General features: G+C 35.1%; 1 protein-coding gene across 12 annotated transcripts in view; it reads left to right on the forward strand.

The window, feature by feature from the left end:
- Positions 1-25,686, forward strand: part of MBNL1 (muscleblind like splicing regulator 1) — a 162,115-nt gene that overhangs the window by 18,633 nt on the left and 117,796 nt on the right. For 4 of the 12 annotated variants that reach the window (XM_063101463.1, XM_063101464.1, XM_063101465.1 and 1 more), the window contains exon 2: positions 9,493-10,488. The exons of 3 other annotated variants lie outside the window; for them this stretch is intronic. In XM_063101463.1, the coding sequence (XP_062957533.1) occupies positions 10,315-10,488 (174 nt within the window). In that variant the 5' untranslated portion in view covers positions 9,493-10,314. Of the gene's footprint in view, positions 1-8,924; positions 9,338-9,492; positions 10,489-25,686 lie in introns of those variants that run through there. 5 more of the 12 variants (XM_063101462.1, XM_063101503.1, XM_063101478.1 and 2 more) reach the window with 4 other exon arrangements.

Below are 25,686 nucleotides of genomic sequence, written 5' to 3' on the forward strand. Positions count from 1 at the left end.
TGACTTTATTTATACCCTGAAAACATGGTAAAATCACAATGAGAATAAAAGCATGGAAATGCCCACATTCTGCCAACCAATCATTTTAAGTCATTTAAAAATCCACTTTCAGGTATTGTATTCTGTGAATTGTTATTTAATAACTGAGAAAGAGAGTTTGAGGAGGACAACGTGAGGGGAAAATAGTTTTATTTTCCAACAGGACATATGTGCATAGGCAGGATCATGTGAGTATATACCTGCCGTGTTTATTTTAATCAGAAGTACATGCTGCTTCAGAAAGACTCCCCGTTTCAAACTCAGAAATGATTGCATGTGGTGCCCTCAGGAGAACTTACCACATGGGAAAACATGCTTGGGCCTACATGAGTTCTCCAGAGTTCTATTGCACCTTAGCTAGTTTGATGACGCCTTGCATTATTTATAGCAGTTGTCAGAAACCATTCCCTTTAGTCAATTAGCATCTTTAAAAAAGGAAGAGAGGGTAGCAGGATATTTTCTAAAATTTGTAAAAATAATGTGTAAAAAAAGCATTCATTCCCTTTGTCATATGACATAGTGCTGTCAGAGATTTTTCTAAATATGACATACCCTGCAGCCACTTTTAACAGCACATTTTGTTTTTATTAATAAGAAAATAACAATAAGCCATATATTGTCCATTTTGATACTCTGTCAACAAAAATATCTGTTTAAACTTCTGGCCCCCTTTTTTTTTTGGCAAATATTTACAAAATACAAATATTGTAATTGTTTTAGCCATGAAATGCTTTATTTTGAAATAATGGGAGTTGAAAAACTGATTTTACAAATGTTTCCATTGATTAGCTGCCATATAAGGGCTAACAGTTGAATATGTTTTGTAAAACACAAAGACAGGCTTTAAATTCTATTTATAAGAAAGAAGACTTATATTTAGTGTAGATTTGGAATAGTATCTTTTCGAGGTGTTGCACATATTTAACAAATATAGAAAAGCATATTATTCATTGTTGGTGAAAGTACGTATTGGTACATGTTTTCTTGACAGAAGTTTTTGGTTCTAGTTCAAAGTTAGTATATGAGTGCATGTCATGTTCTGAGGATTTATATTATTAAAAGGACTCATGAGCATCGTTTTGTACAGCCAATTGTAACATTGCTTAAGGTAGTTAAAAATTGGCATTGACCATTGGTAAAGAAATGGACACATGGTGGAATAATTTGTAGTTGTTAAAAAGTAATTGTATTGATCTGTTTCTCTTGACGTAGAAAGACTATTAACCATGTTTTATATTCATATTTTATATGGTAGAATATTAACATAAAATTTGTTCAGCATCTTGGATGTAGGTGTGTGAGGTACATGGAACCTTTTTCAAAGGACATTTAAACTATACTGAAGTTAAAATATGAGTTGTTAGTGGATGTCTGTGTTTTGTGACATATCTTGCTCTTTTAAAAAAAATTGGGAAAAGACAACTGGGTCTTGATTCACTGTTAGTGGCAACATTGTTCTTATTTGTATGTGAGCATATGTGAATTTGTGATTTTTTTAAAAGAAAGCTCAAATTAAACTGATAATCTAATATTTTATTGTTATTAGGAATAAATTCAGTTGACATTGGTATATTAAGAGTATGCTTGAGATAACTTGTTAAAAAGGTAATCTTTAATGTAAAATATATGTCAGTAGAAATATCCATAGTATTATAATGTTAAACTGTGTGGCTTGAGATTTGTAGTTTGAAATAAGAAATACATTAGTGAAATAACAGGATTTTTATTGATTGTATGAAAAGGGAGAAATATTTTTGTACTGTTTTGTGTCATGAGATCAATGCACTAATTCATTTTGTAGGATGCATTTGAGTAATTCTATACTATATTAATTCGTAATTGCCTTCATTCATTATATCCTGAAGAATAATTATTTTACATCTTTTTATTTAATTATAAATATAGACTTTCCAAACTTTTCTATAATGATTAGTAAATAAGCAACGTATTTTGTGAAATCTTTAATAAAAATAAGCCAGTAAAATTTTCCTGATTGAGGTTACTATGTTAGGTTTTGAATCAGCCCTTTGTAAATTTAAGATCTATCTATTAAGATCAACCTTTTGTGCTCAGATTTAGTTGGTATTATTGAGAGCAATTTCTGCATTAAATTTTTTTTAGAAATTCTGGAAAGTGTGGCAACTATTATTAAGTCTGATCTTAATAGAGATATGCTTTATATTTTGGGGAGGTTTCTTATTCTATCATTTCTTCACATTTTGATTTTGTAATTTATCTCAATTAGTTGAGTCTGCTAAAACGGAAAACAGATGTAGGTAAATTATGAAGAAGATCTTGTGATGACTGGTTGTGAAAATGATTTCTGCCTCAGAAAGAAAGTTGGAATCGTGGGGAAAGAGGTATGCATGCAGCAAATTTCACTGAGGTATGAGGTGCCATGGGAAAATTTTTCAGTTCTCTCATTTATCAACTTCATAGTTACTTTTGAATTGTGCAATGATGCCATTAGGGAAGCATACAAGAGTTTGCTACCATTCTTTGAGGAATGAAGATCACGTTTTAAAATGTTTTAGGCAGAGGTGCCACCAACCTTGGTAAGAAGCTAGGAGAAATTGTTTAGAAGATAGTACAGATTTTGGCTTTTAGTTACTTACTATGTCAAATAAAAAATACCTCATTTAAGTAGGCTTTAGAATCAAAGTCCATAACCAGGGCACTGCAGTTGGAGTAAGAATACCACAGTGTCTTGCATTTCAGTTAGCATTCACAGTTTTGTCATGCTAGTTTCACGTTGATAGATTCTGGCTGGGTCAGTGTACCATTCTTCCTGAAAATTGCCAGGATGGTGAAATTTGATTTTTTCTACCATTTAGGTCTTGAGAACATAACAGCATAGTTTTACTTTATTGTAGTCTGTATTCTGATTTCCTGACTATTGACTATTATGAAATATTAAATGATATGGACAGATCAGATATGACTCCCTAAGGCTGACACAGTCTCTGTGTAATATGTAAGAGTAAATAGAACACCAAATGGGATTAGTGTTTTCTCCTGAAAAACAGTAAAGTAGCATTCACAGTTTTATCTCATTATACTTTCTTGTAGAATACAGGAAAATGTTAAAACACTTTCTATTCAAGTATCATCAGAAAAATGCAAATATTACCTTCTTCTGCCAGAATTGAAGACTGGTTCTGTCAGAAATCCACGGATAATTATTTAAGTGTTTTAAATTTGCAAAGCCACACATAACTGTTCTGAATTATCCTGTGGATAAAAAGATATTCCTTCAACTTCAGTAGCAAGAAAGTACTTAAATATGGTTCTATTTTAACTTCATCACCTCATGCTTTCCTTCCAATGAGTGGCATTTGATGTTGGTTTTATTCAATTATATAAAGGTGACATCTCCAATGTATTAAACTGTGTGTCTGTAGCCCAGACACTGTAACTTGTAGAAAATACTTGTAAAATAGTATTCAGATGTACTAAGAAGAATATTCAGTCATGCCACAAGTGTTGATTGTTTGCTTTCTTTGGACCAGGCACTGTTTGGTGCTGATTTAGGGGAGAACTAGCTTAACTACTGCCTGCTCTCATAGAGCTTACACTCTTATGGCAAAAGCAGAAGATTAGCAGATAGTGAGATAAGTACATAGTATTATTCTGCTTTCTTTTTCTTCATAGTATTAGTATGTGGTGTAATATTATGTATTTCTTTCACAGCGAGACTGGCCTGCTGTTGGGAGGAACAGCAGGTTGGGTATTTTTGCTAGTGAGGTGGAAAAACCTCTAAGATAACTTCACAGTAGGGACAGGATGAAGGCCTGTTTAGGTACAAAGTTAGTGATCCAGTATAAAAAGAGCAGCAGTCCATCATGATAATTACCTTTTAGTGATCTTAAACCTTTTTTATTTTGCCCAATAAAGTAATCAATTCAAAATTCACTTTTAAATCATAGAAGCTTTCTGTTCTATTTTGTCTTAAACATAAATACTTACGGGACAATAATCATTTTCTAATTTGAGTGCAGTTTAGTTAGTTGCTGTTGGAATTCTAATCTTTAGCAATAGTGCATCACCTAATCAACACTCCTTCATTAGCCTTCCAACCACAGACCATTTGATGATTTAGGGAGCCAAACCTATGAAGAAATCAGACATCTAAAAGATTGCTTTGACAGACCTTAGATTACTTATTTGAGTTAGTAAACACAACTTCATTTTCTTGGCAGCAACTTCTCTGAAATGTGTCAGACCAGCAGGCCACATTGGCAGTCTCTAAGCCATTCTAGAGGATGTGTGATTAAAAGTTATCTTTTTTTAGCAGTATTTCTAAAACTTCAGTCATTTGCATATCTCCTTCATGATTTTTTGCCAATATACTTACTTAATCTTATTCTTTAAAGTCTTTTTATTAAACTTTAGCTTCTTCCCAAGCTATAATGTCAATGTCATCACAGACTTGATGAGCTAGTTTTAGCATTCTAATACATCACCTAAAATCACCGTGGGTACTACTGATAGTCTGCTTACCCCTCACTGAGAAACACTGATCTCAGCTTTTTGCTATATGGAGTTAAATACTGCTGAAGGCTGCATTAGCCCATGCAGACTGCAGTTTTTCTCATAGAATAAATAACAGCTTTGTTGTTCTATTTAGTACCTTAGTGAGTAGAGACATGGCTGTACAGCCTGCAGAACTGCTTAGTTGGTTGTTTGTTTACTGAAATCTCTGTTAATATTTGGGACAAGCCCTGGGCAAAATTGTTGCTTGAGCAAACTTACTTTGCTAAAGTGCTGCATTGCTCATTATGGACTTGTTGACACCGGTGAGCCATGGGAAGAGGTTACGGTTTGGGGCAAGGGATCCTTCTTGCCACTTCCAAACTGGCATGGTCAAGTCAGCAAGTTAGATAAAAAACTGCCTTAGTAAATGAAAACCACAATACAAGACCTCAAATAATTACTTATTTAACTTCCTCAATACATAACCTATCTTAACATCAAAAGTGTATGAAAAAGTCCCCCAAATTCCCAGTTAACTTCTCTGGGATGTAACTGGACCTCCCTGCCTATATTTGGTTTAGGAGAACTGAAATGATTAGTAAACATGTGTGACTAAGAAATGTAACCTTGCTCGTAGAGGCCATCCAATTCTCCATAGTAGAATTTCAGTATCATATCATGTAAGCATCTATTTATCTTTTATTGTAGTATGTATGTGACTTAAGTAGACATTATGTGAAGCCATCCAATATGTCAGTTCAGTGCCATTCAACTAAAATTTATCGGTAGCTATAAGAATAATTTTTGGTAATTTTCCATGATTTTCTTTTTTTTCTTTATTTGTGATCCTTTTCGTGGTTTTAATTTTCCCTTTGTTTCACAATTTCTTCATTTCCTTCTTCTCTATTTTCCCCCTTATATCTATTGTAAAGTGGAATATACATATGATATCTGATACCACTTAAGAAGAAATTGGTTGTTGGATCTTGTGGCAGAATATGCTTGTAGAAGATGTCATATCGAACTCTATAGTTTAATGTTTGGAATTTGATTGGTGGGTTAAAGAGGGTTTGTTATGCAGGCTTCAAAAAGTTTGATTCTCACTGCAAAATGATTAAATTCTCCAAACAATCATTTTGTTGTTGTTGTTGTCCAGGGAAGTTTATTATAATATCAGGGTACTTCAAAAAGTTCATGGAAAATAGAATTAAAAGATAATATGAGTCTTTCCATGAACTTTTTGAAGACCCCTCATAAAGGTTGAATATCTCTTACCCAAAATGCTTGGGACTAGAAATGTTTACAGTTTCTTATTTTTTTGGATTTTGGAATATTTGCAGAAGCTTTAACCGGTTGAGCATCCCTAATCTGAAAATCCAAAATTTGAAATGCTCCAATGAGTGTAATGTTGGTGCTCAAAAAGTTTTGGATTGTGTGGCAGGGCAGAAAGAAAAAAATAATCAACTCTAGAAATTAATTTTGTAGTTGTATTTAGACATAACCGTCAAGCAAAGTGTATACTTCTAATGGCACCATTCTCCTTCCTTGTATGTTCAGACCCCGTAGATCATGTTTAAATAATTCTTCAGGGTTGGGATCACATCCTCGTATACATGTTTATTCCTATCAGTGTGAAGAAAGTTTATTCATTTATCAAACATTTTTAAAATGTCTGTTATGTTCCAGGAACTGGGGTATAGGGGACACTGGGGATATACCCTGTTGTCAGAGAGTTTATAACCTTGTGGGGATGGGGGCGGGAGTCTAAAGAGATACAGAGTACTGAAACTATTCTGAGATGGAATAATGCTTAGCATGGTTGGCCCAGCCTTATAAAGAAGGTGATTTGAGAAGGGATTTGCCAAATGGCAGGGGTGAGGAAGTATGTGTCAAACCAAACAAAGGGTTAGCATGTAACAAGTCCCAGGAGCTCACAACACCTTGGCTTATGTCAAGAATGCTTGGTGACTCCTTTCTAAGAAGATACAGGAGGTGCAGCTGGGAGAAGCCAAAGGATAAAATGTTTCAGTTCATGCAAGGGGAAATGATCAAGAAGGAGGGAGTTGTAAATGGTGTTAGAGGTCAAGTAAAGACAAGGACAAAACATAGGCTTTGGATTTGGGTATTTTATGAGAACATTGACGACCTTTGCTGAGCAGTAAAGTAATGGTAAAGTAATGGGTGTAGAAGTCAGACTGACATGGATTCAGCAGTGAAAGGGAGAGGAAGAAGCAGAAAAACAGCACGTATGTATGATTCTTTAAATATCTGTGTGGGAACGATGGATTAAGACATTAGGGAGAGGAGGGTTCATAGCCAGGAAGGGTCCCCTTCCTCTTGATGTGCCATCCTCTCTGTTTTAGAGTTACTTCAGCACATTTGAGGGCTAAGAGAAAGAACTGCTGGAAAGGCAGGGTATGCATGTATAGAGGGGACATACAGGGAAAGAGGTATTGAGAAGGAACAAGTCAAGGTGGCAGGTTGTGGAAACAACCACGGGCAGGAGGAGGGAGAACTCCTGGGAAACCAAGAGGAAAGAAACAGAAAGATAGATTAAAGAGGGAGGGGCAAGGAGGTGAGAAAGAGTTCATGCTCAAGGGCTACTGTTTGGACTAGGAATATTTGTAACATATAAGATTATTCACTGTTGATAGTGAGAGGGACATGGAGGAGGAGAGACTTGAGAGTGATGAAGTTTTAGAAAAGCCCCTATGTGGGATGAAAGAGGGAGCTGCCCAAGGGTAGGGCAAGGTTCCTAGGCAGTGGGACAGCCTAAGTGACCCCCCCCCAACACATAGTAATTTCTAGAAGCAATGATTTGTGTGTGCGTTGTATGTATTTTCAAATGTGTGTTTGAGTATGTTCATTGTTGTGTTCATACATGTGTTTATATGGGTATGTTCATGTGTGTGTGTACTTTTGTGCCCTAGAGGTACCAGTCCTGATGCAGTAATTGATAATTTTCCAATGTTTATGGAACTCCATCTATTTTCCATGACTGTGCTCGGCAGTCAGGCTGCTGAGATGAGTGATATTGTTTCTGTCCTTGAGAACATGTAGGCTGGTGGGTCGGATATACAGAGAAATAAAACACTTTTTATCGGGCATGAGGTGCAGAGGTAATTTCGAGAAGGCAGTATTAGTATGTGGGTGGGAAGAAATGGAAAAGAAATATCATCTTGGAAGCTTCTTGGAGGAAGTAACATTTTAGCTTGCTTTAAAGGAGGAGCTGAATGGTTACAGATAAGGCACTTGAAGATTCTGGGGAGGAAAACCAAAGAGATTGTCAACTGTGCATGTGGTCCATGCTCAAGGCATGAAGTTGTTGAGAAACTGAATACAGAGCAAAGATTCAGGAAGGTAGGCACAGCTTAGAGACTATAACTGGACCTGACGCTGTTTTTATAGAAGCAGGCATCAAGACCTGTAAACTTTTTTTGAAAACAAAAATATTTCTTGAACACTGGGATGCATTGTTTCTTTTCATCTTTATAAAAAGTTGTTGTCTTACTATAGTATGTAAATAGTTTTGGGAAGTAGTTTTTTTGTTTGTTTGTTTTAATTAGTGTTAAGAATGACAGTATTCCTAAAATAAAATTTTAAAATTCTACTTCAAACGTGTGTGTGTGTATGTGTGTGTGTCTCTGTGTGTGTGTAGTCCATATTCTAATTTCCAAAATTATAAATGTTTCATATGCCAATAGACCATTTTTGGCTCATGAAGAAGTAAGTGTTAAAGCAAACTATGTATTATACTGTCATTGCCTCTTTGGAATGTGAATCTTTTAGTTTTTAAAGCCTTGCATTGTTCAAAAGGGGGAAAAATGTATACTTTGTTTCTGTAACTAGTAAAAATTTTCTGAAAGTTCTTCATCTTGATTGAAAGAGAAAGTAAGATGTTAAAAGCAAAAATGCCCTGCTCTAAGGAGTCGTTTTGTAGTGCTGAGTTAACAGATTATTAGGCAGTAGGGGATCCCTCTCCCCCCACCCTCTGGCTCCATATGGAATTGTCCTTCTGAAGTGCATCATGCTGCCCAAATCAAATTGCTCACTTAATATTTAATGTTTCTGCGATGGAATCACTTTCTCCCTTGAGGTTGACTTCAGATTTACCAGACACACTGACAACACTACACTCCTTATTTTCCCCATATGACCTCAGCTTCTGCTTTAAAAATGTTCGAATAAAGGATGCTTTTGTTCATATCTCGCCTGCCTGTGATATATTGACAAAGTGTCTGCCGGCTGAATGGAATAGTTTTACAGTATGAGTGCTGCTTTCAGTGGAGGGGCAGGACTTGGGCTTTAGAAGGAAGTGAATTGGATAGGTCAGGAGAATGTACCATTTGTAAACACCCCTTTCCTTTTTTATTCACGTGTCAGAACAGCAGGAGCAGGCTGTTCAGTGCCTGTCCCTACACAGAGCCAGAGGGAACGCAGCTTGGAAGTCAGCTGCAATTTTTAAACCTGGCTTTTTATTCCCCAGTAATGATCTTCAAGTGCTTGGACTTGTCTCAGAAGCTGTTTTGAAACTAACATGGTTTAGTCCACTAACTGCATGTTGGGTAAATTCAAAACCCACATGCTCGTCCTCTTGCAGTGGAATAAGTCACATCTGATGGACATTTTCTGTGCTTATAGCATAGTAATGAACGTCTGACAGGCGCGACCTTTCATAAGACAACCCACACTATTGGCTTTCTGCCCAGAATATTGCTGCAACACTATCTGTGATTGGTTATCTCTCTATCATGCATTGCTTCACAAGGGGAAACGGCCCCCTTTTTTAATAAATCTACGATGGCTGGCTGCAATATGCCTCACTGTAAGTATTTTGTGTGTGTGTATATATGGGGGGGGAGAGAGAAAGAGAGGGGCTGACTTGAATATTAGTGTGGTATCACATGGCAAGGTTGTGATACTGTAGGACATCAGTGAAGTGCTACTTAGTAAATCTTAACCTATCTCTTTTTTCTACAGGTTGGTACTAAGAAGTGCCTTTCCTGACGTCTCTGCTGCTTGGAACCGCTTCTAGAGCAGTCTCTGCTTTTGCCTTGCTTGCTGCCAGCTAGACTGTGACGACAGCACGTCCACCCTCCACCTCTAGCCCAGACACCCCCATTTCTACTTATAATCAAGAGAAAAGCTCTAAGTATCTGGCATTGCCCTAGGCTGCTTTAGTTTTAAAAGAAAAGTTTGCTGAAAAAGTAAGATATCTTCTGCCAGGAAATCAAGGAGGAAAAAAAAATCATTTTCTCGATTTTGCTCTAAACTGCTGCATCTGTCTATGCCAAACTAATCAATACCGATTGCACCACCAAACTCCATTGCAAATTCAGCTGTGAGGAGATTCCCTTTCAGACAACTTTGCTGAAAGCAGCTTGGAAATTTGGTGTCAAGGGGTCTGCCACGTTTTCATGCTTGCATTTTGGGCTCCAAATTGGCACTGGGAAGGGGTCACTGAGAGCACAAGGCTGATTCCAGGCCCTACTTTTAAACGTTCATCTACTTACAATCCTAGTATTTCTCTAAAAACCAAAACCTCTTTGAATTAACAGTTTCATGCTGTGAATTTCTAGTGGGAGATCTTTTCCTTGATATTGACAACACAATTTTCCATGTACTTTTAAAGCAGGGAGTGGGGGAAAGTATTTTGGAGGGGACATTTTCATCATCCTTTTACAGTTTTATCAGTTCAGCTTTTTCTTTTTTTTTTTTTTTTTTTGGGTTGTTGCTGTTTTTTGGGGTGGATTTGGGTTTGTTGGTTTCACTGAAAAATTTAACTACCTGTAAAATCTAAACATGGCTGTTAGTGTAACACCAATTCGGGACACAAAATGGCTAACACTGGAAGTATGTAGAGAGTTCCAAAGGGGGACTTGCTCACGGCCAGACACGGAATGTAAATTTGCACATCCTTCGAAAAGCTGCCACGTTGAAAATGGACGAGTAATCGCCTGCTTTGATTCATTGAAAGTGAGTAAATATTATATTCTTTTAAGGATACTCAATAATTGAATAAAGAGAACGTAGACATACAGTACTCTGAGTTTGGAATTATGGATTGCATTGTTAATAGTTTAGTTATACCATTTGTGCTTATTGATGATGTTGGGCTGGGGAACTTTATGAGAAGCAGTAGCACCAAGTCTGGCCAAACTTTGTTATGATTAACTTTTATCAGTCCTTAATCTCCATGATTTTTTCTAGAACAGAAAATGTCAGCATACTTTTACTTAGGAATTTCAGTGTCTGTCTATGGGAATGGTAAATGTAGATACATGTGTGTGTTTAGCATATGCATATATTATATATAAGGCCCGTGACAATGACTGAATGAAGATGATTTGTTTTTGTTTGTTGATAAAGGTGCTGTACTGTTGTAAAAGAACAGCAGATTTTAAATTAGCTAAACTTGGACGGACTTTTTAGTCTTCTAATATTTTGACATTTTGGATTTTCTATTTATTTTATGCGCATATTATTTTAAGGCCACAAAGCCATGCATTTTTTAGAAAATATAAGGTTCTGAACTGCTGCTACAGTATTTTATCTGAGACACAAACTTTGTTGAATGTGAGTTTTATTAAAATAAGTAGAAACTTAGAAGTACTATTTATTCATTGGATTTTTTCAGCTTCAAAAATTGTAATGTGAAGTAACTTAATAGTTTATTTTCGGTTAGATCCTGATTATTTTTTATTTGTAACAGACTCAGCCAGAAATGCTAAAATTTAGCTTTTGTGGGCACCATAATACTAAAAGACTTACATTAGTATTTCTTGACATTTAAAAATGTCATTAGATTCGTAATTCAGGAATCCAGTTTGAAAGATAGCATACATGTCTTTATTTTGACTAGAAATGTGTTCCTGGGTACTCTCAACCTACTTGGTTTAATCAAATTGCTTTTAAATACTAATGCCCCAGTTAAATTCTTTAAACCTTTGAGGAGGGGATCGCTATTACTTCTACATATATAGAGAAGTAAATGTCTTATAGATCCATCTTGTCTTTTGAAAAAAAGAGCTACAATAATAATGCTTTCTTTAATAACAGCAAGGTGAGTTACTAGTTAACTGTTTCAGTTAATTCCTTCTGGGTCCTGTTTGGGCTGCTCACTTTGCTAAAGTTTTTGCCAAAGATTCTAAGGATATCATTTTTGGAATAGGATAAAAAGGAGGTACTAAGAGCAACAAAAATACCTTAAAATGACAGTTTGCTGTTGTTAATGTCATAGTCCTAAAGATCAATAAACAAAAGTAGTAGATTACCACTGGGCCTTTTTCCCCCCTTTCCTTTGAAAGGCATTGATGAAGGGCACCGTGTTTGTACTTTTGTGAATGTGTATTCCTAAATCCATGCTGACTGAATTCAAGTGTAATTAATGACTGGAACACATAAAATGAGGGATAGTGCGGGACAAAGGGCTAATTACTCTTGTTGGTAACCAGCTATGTCCATAGGTAACCCTATTTTGACTCAATTACTAGTAATTCCAATTTTTAATCTTACGGACTCGTAGCTGCAAGATGAAAGACATTAAATTTGGCTGTGACATTGAGTGGTTTCACTGAAGACCTGCCTTAACAGCATTTGGAAACATTGTGAAACATTAATATTCAGTTGCTATTTTTCCATCTCAAAATATTTTTTTAGTTGCTGCTCACTTGTGGCCACAGAACAGTTCCCCTTTGAGTGAACAGCAGTATTGCTTAATGACATGTCTGTGGTTAACAAAATTCAGCTGTACATCAAGGGCTTTTTTATTAACAAATAATTTCAAGATTTTAAATTTATTTATGAAATGAAGTCATTATAGCAGCAGTCAATGCAAACTTTGCCTTTTTTGTCTTTCTAAGAGACTGAAGTTTAATACACAGTGTCTAAAACTTGGTAAAATATTTTGCATTTGAATAAGAGTAAAAAAATAAATGTGGTATGGTAGAACTTCATACCCAAGACAAGAGCCCCTTCAATGTTAGCAAAATAACTATGCTACAAATTAATTAAAATAATATTGAATATGCAATTAAGTATTTGTTTTGAAAACCATGTTTCTCATGTATAAGTGTATATATATTTAAAACTGACCCATGTGATTCACAATACAGTGTTTAGAATCCTTTTAGATAGTCTTCCTGTACTCAATTTTGTGGCTAAAATAGATCAAAAACATATTTTAAAACAGTTAAAGTAATTGTATGACTCATGCTGGAAGTTCTAAAATTTGGGAGCGTTATGAGGTTTCCATGCCAGTAACCGCTAGATCATTTGCATTGTCTCAGAAAGTAAACGGAAGGAATTTAGAAAACTTGTAATATCCTGACTTCTTAAATAAAATGTGTTCCATGTATTACTTAAATCTGTAGTCCAGCCTTTTCTGAGTTCTTGAGCCACGAGATGGAGGTAGCCTGTGTAATCTGCTATTTTTAGAAAGTTAGGAAAGCAAACCAAATACTCTGAGAGGACCCTGTGAAATGGCTGTACCCTTCAGCTGTGCTGTTTCAGACTTTGGCTAGGCTCCCAGGTGACTTACGTTTATAGCAGACTCCCAGTTAGAAGAGGAGAATTTGTTTCATTAAAAAAAAGAAAAAAAAAAAAAGTCCAAGAAAGAATTTATGTAAAAGAAATCAGTTGGGATATTACTAAAGATGAGAGGAAGAAAATTAGCTGATAGTATTTTAGTTGCATACTGGTGATTTTAAAGTTTCAAGTAATTAACTTAGGTTAAATATACTGCATGAAAATATAAAATTCAGTATCACAATAAATGGTGTTGCTAGGTAAAATGGTAATATGTGATAGTGAGGAATATATGTATATATTAAGTGTATCAGAACTGGAATGATAACAGCAAAAAGAAGCAAAAGCTGCAATAATGTGTGCAAGTATATTAATTAAACAGTATTTTAAGCACTTAATTTCTCTCAGTTAATTTTGCTTTTATAATTTCAGTTTTACCTTGCAAGTCTGAGAGTATATTCAGTCTGAGGCTTGAATTGTTTATAAACTGAATTTGAGTGTATAAGCTACTTCAGAAATCTAGAACATTGGAAAATGTGTGTTATTTTATGCCAAATCGAATATTTTCCTTATGGCTTGTGAAGGGGACACCAAAAAAGAAAAAATAACTAAAAGAAGAATGTCAATACGGCGAGCCAAAATTAGAATGATGTTATAATTCATGTTTCAAATAATAGTTAATGACAAGTTACCTATTTTATTCGGTCGTAAGATGTCAACTAAAATTTAGAGATAGTTGATGTAAAGAAAGCCTACAGAATGTATTTTAATGTGATGCTAAGTTATTTATATTTTTTAAAAAAAGCTTTCACCATATGGTTAACAGAAATAAATGTATTACTTATTGAAGTTTTTTTTTCAAATATCTATTCATTTTTCAGGTGCTGAGAGGGGCAGGGGAGGAGGAATATAGATAGCCTTTGTGTTTCCTATCTATTTTCAACAAATCTAGCAAAGCTCTTTACCTTTGAAAACTTTAGTCACTTGTTCTCTTATCAGATTAAGCAATTTTGTTTAAGATAATTAAACTTTGATTTTATTATTATGAATGTTTGTGTATATAGATAGCACTGCTGATCAAATTTATCATAGACACGTCAGAGATCTGATTCCACTGCAGAGTGGTGTGGAATCAAGGGCACTGAGTGAACCCTTCTCAAGTACCTCCGAAGACTTAGCAGGATACATGAAATATAGAAACCAGGTGTTAGAAGGCACACAAATAAGTATACAAACAGGTAAATGAGTAACCAGAAAATTCTAAATCAGTAAGGCAAATCAAGTTTCCAGATGGTCACATATGGAGTAGATGGCATAACTGGACATGGTAAAGTGGTTCCAGAGGTGGTCACAGTTAAATTTTAGAAGATCCTGTATTGTTCGCACAGTGGATCTTCAATCCAGAAATTGCCTGTGTTGTTCTTTCTAGGCCCCCAGCATAGTCTTTTCACTATAGTTTTTAAACCAGTTTAACTGATAATCCTGAGAAAATGATATCTGCAAGTTTCAGACTAAAACATTTGCGACTAAATTTTGAATTAAAATTTGTATCTAGTAGGTTCCTAATTGGAACAACTTTTACTAAGAGTTTTGTTATTGTTTTGTTTTTGCTAATGGCATTTCCCGTGTGACATTAAAACTTTGACAGATCATTATACCATTTATACGTGTAACTTTGTAGGCACATGCATTCAGTGTCTTTCAGTGACAGGTTGACACGTCACTCCTTTGTTTTCCCCTAATGACTTAGGAGACAAAGCAAGTGTAGGACATAACTTGTGTAGCAGTGAGTTCTGTGTAAAAGTTCAAATTGTATTCTCTACACAGAAACTTAACAACTTTTTAAAGAATACCCTGTGAGTATGCTGAAGGGTCATCAACTCTGACATGAACCTTCCTTTAATAAATTCTCAATAGCTGCATCTGTTTAGGCAATACTGATAACTGTACTCATCTGCCTATTTATATTCTTGCAGTTAGAAGTTTTTTAGAAAACAATTTTTTAAATGTGCAAAGATTTTTTAAGCTATTGGACACATAAATTTCATGCCATGTTTTGAATCAAATTACTTAAGACATTAATTCTAGAACCAGTAATTTTGCTTCCTTTTATAAGATTTTGGTACACAGTTCTACTTTTCTTTCTCTCATTAAATCTTGCTTCAGTGTATGAGTGTGACAGACTAAAAACCATTTAAATGTAAAGCAATGTGGCATTTACAGTTGAGTTCAAAGTTTAGTTGTAACTCACATATCTAAAACTACTCAAAATTCTGATTCCGTTGAATGGCCTCAAAACAATTCCATGTACAAGGTTTAAAATGGACCATACAATGTGTGGTAAATCTTCTTTTGAGGAAGTGTGAGACATATGCCCAATTCACACAAGAGGTGAAAAGTTGAATGTTTCTCAGACCCAGCACAGACACCTAGGGACCTAGTTTGGGAAGCTTATCCTGTCATTTTCCTCACCAAGGATAAGTAGAGGATTTCAGCTATCAACATCGCTAATCTGTTACCTTTCATGCTGAGCAATGTCTCTGCCTTCCCACAGATTTAAACAAAGCTCCTTCTTTTCTTACAAAGAGATCCTATTGAGGAAATTTTCAGTTTAAAAAAACAAAAACTTTAGTAGAAACACATTTTTTGCTTTTAGATGGGAGAACGATTTTCTATGGTTAACAGGCCAAAAATCATGACAGTCAGTAGAAGTGGGTAACTAAAGAGATGGCCTTTGATTTGCACTAATGATAGTTATTAGCATGCTGAAACAAGTAAAGCAACTGTGGAAAGGCTTGATAAAAATACTCAGTTGTCTGAAGTATAATAGATTATTAGAATAGTAATTTCTCTGTGACTTTCAGTATAAACAAGATTAATTCTAGTGAGGACTTCTAATACTCATTTGTAATACACTAAGCAATGACAGTTTTATTTTATACTATATTTTTTATACAAATATCAGATGCACATCTACCTATGGCATCATCCCTCCTCTTTTGGCACATTGTTTAAAGATTTTCACTTTGAGATAAGGTTTGATTTCTCATTAGAGGTAAAACTTTCTATACTGTAAAGATGGGTATTTTGAAAATTACTGATAGTTCCTATACTTTATAAACCCTTATACATTATAATTTGATTGACAGGCTATCTGCTGTGGGCCTTGGCCATCTCTACCTCTCTTCTTTTCTTATCTCTGAGTTCTTTCCAGCTTTCTCATGGTCCAGCTTCAGAACTGTTGGTTCTGATCCCTCTTCATATTTCTCTCCACAGCCATACAGAGGTCATTTAGACATTTTATCTGTAAAAGAATTACATTCAGCACTGAATAACAGAGACAACTGCCCCCTCCCCAGGAATTGTCATAGACATATTAGGGTTTTATAGTTCAGTCATTTGTCTAGGCCAGTTTGGTGACTTCACAGTCATTAGAACTCAGATGCCTTCCCTCTTAGTTCCTGAGAAGCATATGGCCTCCACCCTTAGGATTATTTCAGAATCTCAAGATGGCCACTGCAGCACCAGCCATCATATCCTTATTTTAGGGAGTGGAAAGAGGCAAGGGCATAAGAGACCATAACCCAGCTCAGTCAGGCTCCTTTTAGCAAAGATCTTCTAAGCTTCACTCAGTGATTTATCTTGGCATCTCATTGGCTGACTTTGGCAGCAGGAATTACTGGGAGCTGTAGTCATTTAACTGTTCTTCTGGTAGGTAAGATAGAAAGGGGAAAAGGATCTTTGGGAAGGTAGTCACTGGAATAAGAGTTAAAGATCTGCACCCTTCCCACCCCCCCCAAAAAACCCTCCAGAATCAAGTAAATCTCCCTGAAAAGAGAAACTTAAGTCTTCTCATCTTAGCAAACCTGTCATCACTTTGCACGTCTCAGTTATTTAGTCAATAAAACCTGGTATAGCACAGATGGATTGATTTTTACTTACATAGAAAAATAAAACAGCTTCATTTTATATTTTCCTATTGCAGTACATATTTATATACACAGTTACATATTTATTACTGGAATATACCAGGAATTCATGTCATAGAAACAGGTCCCAAATGATTTTTATAAGAGAAAAGAATCTGTAGTTACTTTGATTTCTATTTCTACATCTCTTCCACAAATGTACCTTCTTATTACCTCTGTATGGAGTAAAATAATAAAATGAATTAATATTGGGCCGAGCCCGTGGCGCACTTGGTAGAGTGCTGCGCTGGGAGCGCGGCGACGCTCCTGCCGCGGGTTCGGATCCTATATAGGACTGACCGGTGCACTCACTGGCTGAGTGCCGGTCACGAAAAAACGACAAAAAAAAAAAAAAAATGAATTAATATTTATTGAAAATTACTTTATGTTGGTAAGTCTTTTAGGTGCTTTTTATTTTTTCATAGTTAGTCTTTATAAAAGCTTTCTGAGATTGTTAGAGATGTTACTACCATTTCACAGATGGGCACACTGAAATACAGCAAAGTTAGGTGATAAGCGCAAGTTCATCCACCAGTAAAATGTGAACTTAAAGCTCAGTAACCTGATTTCATAGCCTGCATTCTTTACCATTTTGTTGTAAAACATTGCTTCTTAATTTATGTATCCACAGTCAAAGGATTCAACAAAGAAAACACACAGCAGTGCTTAAGAATAAAATGAATATCCAAGGCAAATTTATAGCACAGGGTGTAAAACAGAAAGTACTCGGAATTAATTGCTGTATTTTAAATCAACAAATGAGGCAATGAGTAAACATAAGATAGCAGCAGGAACACTTTCACCAACTTTCAAAGATTATGTATCTGTTCAAAAATATATGGTGATATAGGAAAAAGATTTTAAATTAACCAGTTCAGATAAGTACTTACTGTATAAACTGTATAAACCCCCCCCCAACATGTATAAAAAAGCCATGTTCCAAAGTTTGTTTAGAAAGCATTTTCCACAGAAGCAATGTGTTTAAGTCATCAGGCCAACCCTGAGGAGCCACAGTAACCCATAGGTGCTTGAGTTTTAGTTTAGTATAATTAGTACCCTAGAATTTCTAGCTATTAAGTAAGCGTGGGAGGCTCCACAGAACCATTACGAGTACCAATTTTATCACAAATCTTAAATACTTCTAGTGTCATAGACCCCAACTCCTTTTGTCAAACTGTTTCTATAGGAAAGATTTATGTTAAGTTTCAGTTTGAGGTTCCAGAAATTCATCTTGGCCTATTGTAGTAGAGTTGGCCTTTCCCAAACTCTTGGGACACTTTCCATGAGCCAGTATGTGAGTTTTCCCCAGCTTCAACTTTGGGCGGCTCCTGTTTCCTGCAGCCGGCCTTCACCAGAGCAATGGCTCAGAATCAGTAAGGGACTAAAGACAGAATGGAGTGAGGGGCTGCCGTCCAAAGCTTCCTGTGGGTGTAGCCCCCAAGTGGGAAGGCTTCTGCTTTGTTTTTTAATGTGCTGCTCGTCGTTCCTGAGCCTGGTCCACCACCAAAGTTAACATTTTTTAGTGAACAGCTTCCCTCCATCGTCTTTCCTTTCTGAAATTTTTAAAGATGTGGTGATTGTTTCAGTACTGTTGCTTTCTAGTTACTAGTAGCATTGGGGAAATAGGTGTATAGTGAAAGTATTAAACCCAACTTTTGTTTGTTGGCTATTTTATCACAGGATTATAGTCAAAGGATCAGTAATAAAGACCCAGATGTGTGGAAGAAAGACATTTAGGAGGTGATAGGGGCTGAGGATTCAACAATTCAAGGAATATAACGTAAGCACTTCCTATGTCAGACTTTGGGGAGGTAGAAGTTAAAAACACAGTCCTCAAGGAGTTCATAGCTGACAGGGAGACTAGTATGTTAGGTGGTACTGGCAATGGAGGTTACCAGGGAGAAGTTTCTCAATAGCAATTGCAGGGTTGGGGAAAGAAGGATTTGAGGAAGGGAGAGTGAAATGGCTCTGGTGGTTTATCTTTCCCCCCCCCCCCCAGCTACTAATTCTGAGACTACAAGTATAGAAAGAACTAGAAGATCTAGAGGGAATCCTCAGCAAGGGAGTTCCCATAGCCACAGGCCACCAGACTGGGAAAGCTGTCCCTGGATCATCGATAGTCATTTGTAAACCACCCGTATTTTAACCCCGGATCACAGTTTTAGGCCCAGCAGAATACTCTGAAGCTATCTGGGTTTATTTAACAATATTTGTTTTAATTTATGTTAATGTGAGGTTGAGATCAAAGACCCTGTTTTCTCCAGACCCCATATGACTCCAGTATCTTAAGTTAGAATTTATCTCCCTGAATAAAATTTAGACTTAGTGTTTAGGCTTCTGGTTCAGAATCGCCTATACTTAAGTCCAGGCTCTTCTCAAATAAGGCAAGAAGCATCTGCTTCTAACAGTTGACAGTAAATTACACAAAGTAAAGCATGAAAAATTAAAGTTAGAAAGTCTGGAAAGCTTTTCTGTGATTTTCAATTTTCTGCACAAATACGGACATAATCAGTGTTTAGGATCTGCTTGTGATGGATAAATTACATCTGTAATTCATTCTTTTCCATGTTACCGCATTCAGACGATAATTTGCTTTCAGATATCTTTGCTCATCTAATATTCTAAAATTGTTCGTAGACTGAAAATAAGCCTAGTAACATCTCTCAGTACCAGGAAGCTTTTATAACTAAATAGTGTTAGTTCACCAAATGGGGCCAAATTTAAAAAAAAAAAGTTTCTAGAGTAAAACGGAGCTAAATTTATCATGCCTGAAATAAGATTCCTCTTTGGCAGATGACGTTGCTTTTCATAAAACAATTCTTACAGGGAAGCAACTGAGAAATGAACCATGAAGAAAGAAATAACTAAAGAATTCATTATTTGTATAAAGAATCCTGTTAAGAAAGATCTGTGTTCTGAAATAACTATCTTTCTTCACATTATCTCATATCTCTTCATGGCTAAGTGGAGACTAATGAAATCTAAATCTAGCCATGAGAAAAGATTATCATCACGATTTTATTTATTGAACTTTTTTTTTTTTTTTACTATTATGAACTTGTCCTGCCAGATGTTGCCTTCCATGAATCACAGCAGAGTAATAAATTGAAAACAAATGTCTATGTAAGCAAGTCCAATATATTAAAAAGAAAACACACCTTAAACTCTGATGAACTACAGTCATTATTTACATTAAAGAAGAGCCATCCACACTGCAAGTGTTTTTATGGTAGAATCTATTCAAATAACTTCTCCAAAGCCTTTCAACAGTGATTACCATATTGTAGCTTAATATATACTGTATAATATAGCAGGTATGCAGAGTGAGAAATAAAGAATTAATGCAAAATAAGGTTTTTTTAGAATCTTTATTAGTTACTCTTGGCTTCTGTATTTCCTACTAAGGATGTGTAATGCCAGAGGACAGATTTTCACCAGAAGTACACATTTTTCTACCAAAGGTTTAATTAAGAATTTAAGGAAATTGCAGAGCAAATTGTACACCACCTCTGTATCTCAGTTACAGGAAATGATCCATTCTTCCTCCCCTTTTCACCATTCATTACCTGCTATGTACCAGGCAGTGTCAAAGGCAATCTTGATGTAAGGGTGAGTAACAGAGTCCCTGAGTTTTTGGGTGGTAGGCTACTGATTATTATATGCTTTCAAACTTCTGAGAGGTACAATGAAGATAAAAATGATCACAGAATAATAAAAATATTGTTTTTAACTCTTCTAGTTTCTAATTTTAAAATATCCCAGTCCTACTTTTTTGCTCACATAAAATGCAAGTAGGCATTAAATGTCTACATATGTGTCTGAGAGGTTTGTTATGAAATACATTGGAAACCATTGCATAGCGTAAAAGAATGGATGAATTTCAGACATCTTTATGTGCACTGCAAAAGAATCTCCGTGTTTGTACTAGTCATAGTAGGTATACCACTGATTTTGTATGGTAAGAGATTTATACCAGGCCCATCAAATTCTATAATTTAGTGAGATAAAACTGAGTCAGATTGACTTTTTGATAACACATGTAGAAATTGCTAATTTTACTTCCCTAATTTGATCATCACCTATTGATTTTATAAAGTGATATAGCTCAGAATGATTAAATAACCTACACAAAGTTATATAGTCAGTAAGTAACTGAGCTGGGATTCAACACAGTCTGTCTTCAGAGCTTATGCTTTCAACATTTATGCTCAGTTTAACTTGTTTATGCTAGCAGTATTATGAAGCAGTATGCAGTGATCTTGAGCATACAAAAACATAGTGTATTAATTATTAGTGAGTCTACATATTAGAGTGTCGGACATTCTTGGACAAGTATTAGTTGAGTCACTGCAGTTGCCTGAATTTAAGACAACTATACTTTTAAAACCATACTTATACTTTTTCTTAATTCAGGAAATCATCCCTGAATAATTGCTAATAAGATTTTCTCATTTAAGATGGGAAATTTATGATAAATTTTTAACTAGGAGTCTGACAACATAGAGTCTAAACCTCAGTTCAAGAAGATTTTTAATTACCAGCCAGCTACCAAAAGAAAAAAAGGAAAATTTTAAAAGTCGTGCCACAGACATGGAATGAACCATATAGCAAATCAGAATAATTGGCTGTTTTAGAGAAAAGAACAGAGAGTTTCAGGATTCCAAGACAAAGCTGGGAAGTGTAGTAAAGGGCACCAGATAAGGAAGTTTTTCATTTCATGAGTATCTTTACTTTTTTTCCCCCCCTTAAAGTAGAATATTCTTTCTTTTTTAAGGAAGCAGCATAATTGATATTTTTCTAATGCATAGAACCATGAAATGTTATTCTGTAAAAGACCGATATTTCATTATAAATTTTACTGGGTATTTACAATAATATTGAAAACAAAAAATGTGCTTAAAAAACTTAGTGAGTTGTACTATATGAAGTTCAAATCTGGATAAAACCATTCACCTACGTCTTTGATGGTGCTTCATGTGTCTTCCTCTTATGTGAAATACTCCAATATACTTGAGTATTTATGATTTTTTTTATTTTTATTAATATACAGTGTATTTGATTTTCATGACCCCTTATGATTTTAATATTACATTTCAAAAATTGGAAAAAATTTTAGTAGTCAATTTTAATTTCTTATGTATCTGTAATATATACTCACTGTATCTACATACTGAAATGTCTAGAGCCAGTAAGTAGAAAAAATTCTCATCTGAAATGTTATTTATACATTAGTACATTTATTCATTAATTATAATGATGTATTTTTAAAAGCTCACATCATTTTTATTTTAAGACTTTTGTGTTATATATAATTGAAATAAAAATTAGTAGGTTAACATAAGAAACGTTGGTTGCATTTTGTTCATGATATGGCAAAAAGAGCATGTTTGCTCTTAATAAAACATGGGTTTGACAACAGGAAATTCCTTGGGCTTACTGGGTATTTAGTAAATATTAATTTAAATTGTAATTCTGGACTCTTGAGAAATGTATCTCAAATATTTGTATTATTCATGTGATTTAAAATGCTCTATGGGAAATATAATTATTCTCACAGAGTAATTCATTTGGACAAATAGTAGTTTGGACAAAAAGGAATAAAAAACCTCTAACACCAATAGCTAGTGTTACAGGGGTGTTTTCTTGAAACGATTAGCAACTCTTTGACTTTTGGATACTTTCTTGAAAGTATCAATTTAGTCAAACAGCCAATTAGAGGTTTTTTTTTTTTTTTTTTTTTGGTCTTTTTCGTGACCGGTACTCAGCCAGTGAGTGCACGGGCCATTCCTATATAGGATCCGAACCTGTGGCGGGAGCGTCACCGCGCTCCCAGCGCCGCACTCTCCCGAGTGTGCCACGGGCTCGGCCCAGAGATATTTTTTACAAAATCAATTGTTATATAGATTCAAATGTCATATATAAGTCAAACTTACTTTGTGTCCAGGACCAAATTGGTCACAAGGAAAAGTGAGTGGCATTCCTTGTCCTTTGATTTTTATTTCTCTGAGTGTTTTCTTCACTAGTTTGCTTTAGCTTTACTTTTTGTTGTGTTTTTGGTGTTTTCTGAGTGTTTAGATTGGCCTCTATGCTCTTTTCCTTAGTACGAGATTATAGTGAAAATTATTTTATAGCAAATAAATATTGGTGCCAGGAATAATGAAAATGTGGCCCACTAATGGTTTTCACTGAGGTCCCGAGTGCCACCTTTGGAATTTTAATCATAGGATCTTCAGAATAATTGCAAAAAAGCCATATGCAAAGATGTGTAAGTAAAAAAACTTCTTTATGGCAAAGAGTCGAGACCTTGTTCAGAGCCCAAACCATGGATTTGACTGGATCTGGGTTTGATTCTGAAGTGACTTCCTGGTGACTTTGTGTCAGTCACTTTACCTCCCAAGTAGGTTTCCGCATCTATAAAATGAGTCTAGCAATACCTGCTTTAAATATGTGTAAGGATTCGGTGGGATCAGTTATATTACATAAATCGTGTAGTGCCGTATCTTGCTCAGTGTAAATACTCCGTAATTGGTAGCTATTAGTGTTGTTCTTATCTGAATGCTGGAGTTCAGTATAAGTTATCTTTCACCATATGAGAGGAACTTTGCCTTAGGTCAGAATGAATGTCACTTGTCATTTAGCATATTGCACTACAGGTATCTATGTATTATTTGATTGGAAAAAATTAAAATGACTTATCTGGGCTGTGTATAAATGTGCGCCATCACATGCTAGGTTATTTATTACCTGTTATCAAGACAAATTACCCTTTAACCTCTTAATATGTGCATTACATGACTAAGCTAGTTAGGTAGTATTAATAGAGTAATTTAGTATTTACATTATTGTCTATGCCTGAAATTTCGTCTTATAAAAACAGTTGTTTGTGAATGGAAAAGTGGTTGTAATCATCTGTTCCAGATTTAATTTCATTGAAAACTAATGCCACTTTAAGATTTAGCTGATCTGCAATAAAAAATTCACATTTGGTATTGTCAATGCTATATTTTTAATGTAAATTTCCTCCAGAAAGACCTACCTAAGATTTTTTTCAAAAATAAAATTGACGTTTAAACTGCACAGAGTAGAAGGCTAAATTCATATCTGTTTTTTCATGATTGCATTATCTTTCTTTTGTTCTTTTTATACCTATATCAACTTACTAGTAAAATATCTATCACTCACTTCCTCAAAGATGTAAAGAAACATCCAAATCCATGATATTCTGTTTATCACAGCCTTATTTTTTTCCTTTCACTATCAATCAGAATTGATAGGGATCTAATTCTAGCCCATTGAAATGGTTCCTTTTGCTCCAAGATATTTAAAAATCTTTGCCTAATTGACAAATTTGAGACTTTTGATTTGATTCGAAATAGGAGAGTATATACTTTTTCTAGCAAGTGAAAGGAAAGACTTTATCCTGTATTTTATTGGTTCTTCAGAAATAATAAGTCTAATTGTTTCCTAGGGTCAGTTCTGGGTTTTTCTTTGCAGCTTATGTAAATGTTGTTATATTCTAATTTCGAATATGAGTTGTGCATTTACTGTTTGATTTGCTGAGCTCATGCCACTGCCTTCTTGTTGTCTATTGATTATTGCCCATTCTTTTCTGCTGGGTATTGATTTAGTGTGTGGCAATGAGTTAATTGTATTACTTGATGTTGAAAGAGAATCAAATATGTGTTCAAAGGAGAAGCTTGTAGCCTGCTTAATTGAGTTGGCTATTTTAGGCTTTTAACATGTTGTGAAACAATTAGGAGAAAGTACAGGAGGACCTCTGAGGGCAGAGAACATAAAACTTGTTTTCAGCTTTTTGGCAGTTGCCAAAAATGGTGCAGTAAGGCCTTCCTGGAATTAAGTAGGCAATTGATATTTGGTTAGCAGATGTGTAAAACCTAGTATTTTCCCCCTGCATTTCTTTTAAAAATCAAGGGAAGGTAGTATCTTTCGATGCTGCTGTTTTATTGAGAATAAGCCACTCTCTTTAAGAATGGTTTCATATTGAAATTACCTATTTATTTAATATAAGTAGAAAAATAATAAGCCAAATGTGTATGTGTACATTGGTGCTCACATTTTGGGAGGATTGCGGAGATAGAAATTTAAGCTAAATGTTTAAGCTAGGAATCAAGTGAATCCTTTTCACTTGTTACTGTTTTGTTTCATGTTTCATAGTTGTTTTTTTAAAAAAAAAATTCCATGAAAATAATAACTTTTAAAGTAAGAGTGATATTTACTTATTTTCTTTGACATTAACGGCTTGAATTTTTCATACTTTAGACAATTCGCAGTTAATTAAAATAAATTAACCTTTAGAGTGAGATCATGGTATCATGGTCCTCGATGAATGTTACCTTTTGTTTTAGCAGCTCAGTTGGCTCTAATCCATGGAAAAGTTTTTATTTCCCATCAGCTCCAAGGTAGGAGCCAAACCAAAGTTAAAGAAACATTTTCCAGCAGACAAGTTTCTACAGATAATAACAGCAGTTGAAGCACACCCTTACACTCACTCTCTTGCTCTCTGTTTCTCACACACAAACACAAACATGCACACACTTCTTAGCGAAATATTAGATCAGGAAAAAATATCAAAGTACTTGTAATGAAAATAACTTTTGTTAAGAAAGGCACTCATCAATCCTTTCTAGTAACATTGTGGTGCCAGTTTGGCTTGATTTTT

The sequence above is a fragment of the Cynocephalus volans genome, chromosome 1 (genome assembly GCF_027409185.1).
Source record: "Cynocephalus volans isolate mCynVol1 chromosome 1, mCynVol1.pri, whole genome shotgun sequence".
Taxonomy (NCBI): domain Eukaryota; kingdom Metazoa; phylum Chordata; class Mammalia; order Dermoptera; family Cynocephalidae; genus Cynocephalus; species Cynocephalus volans.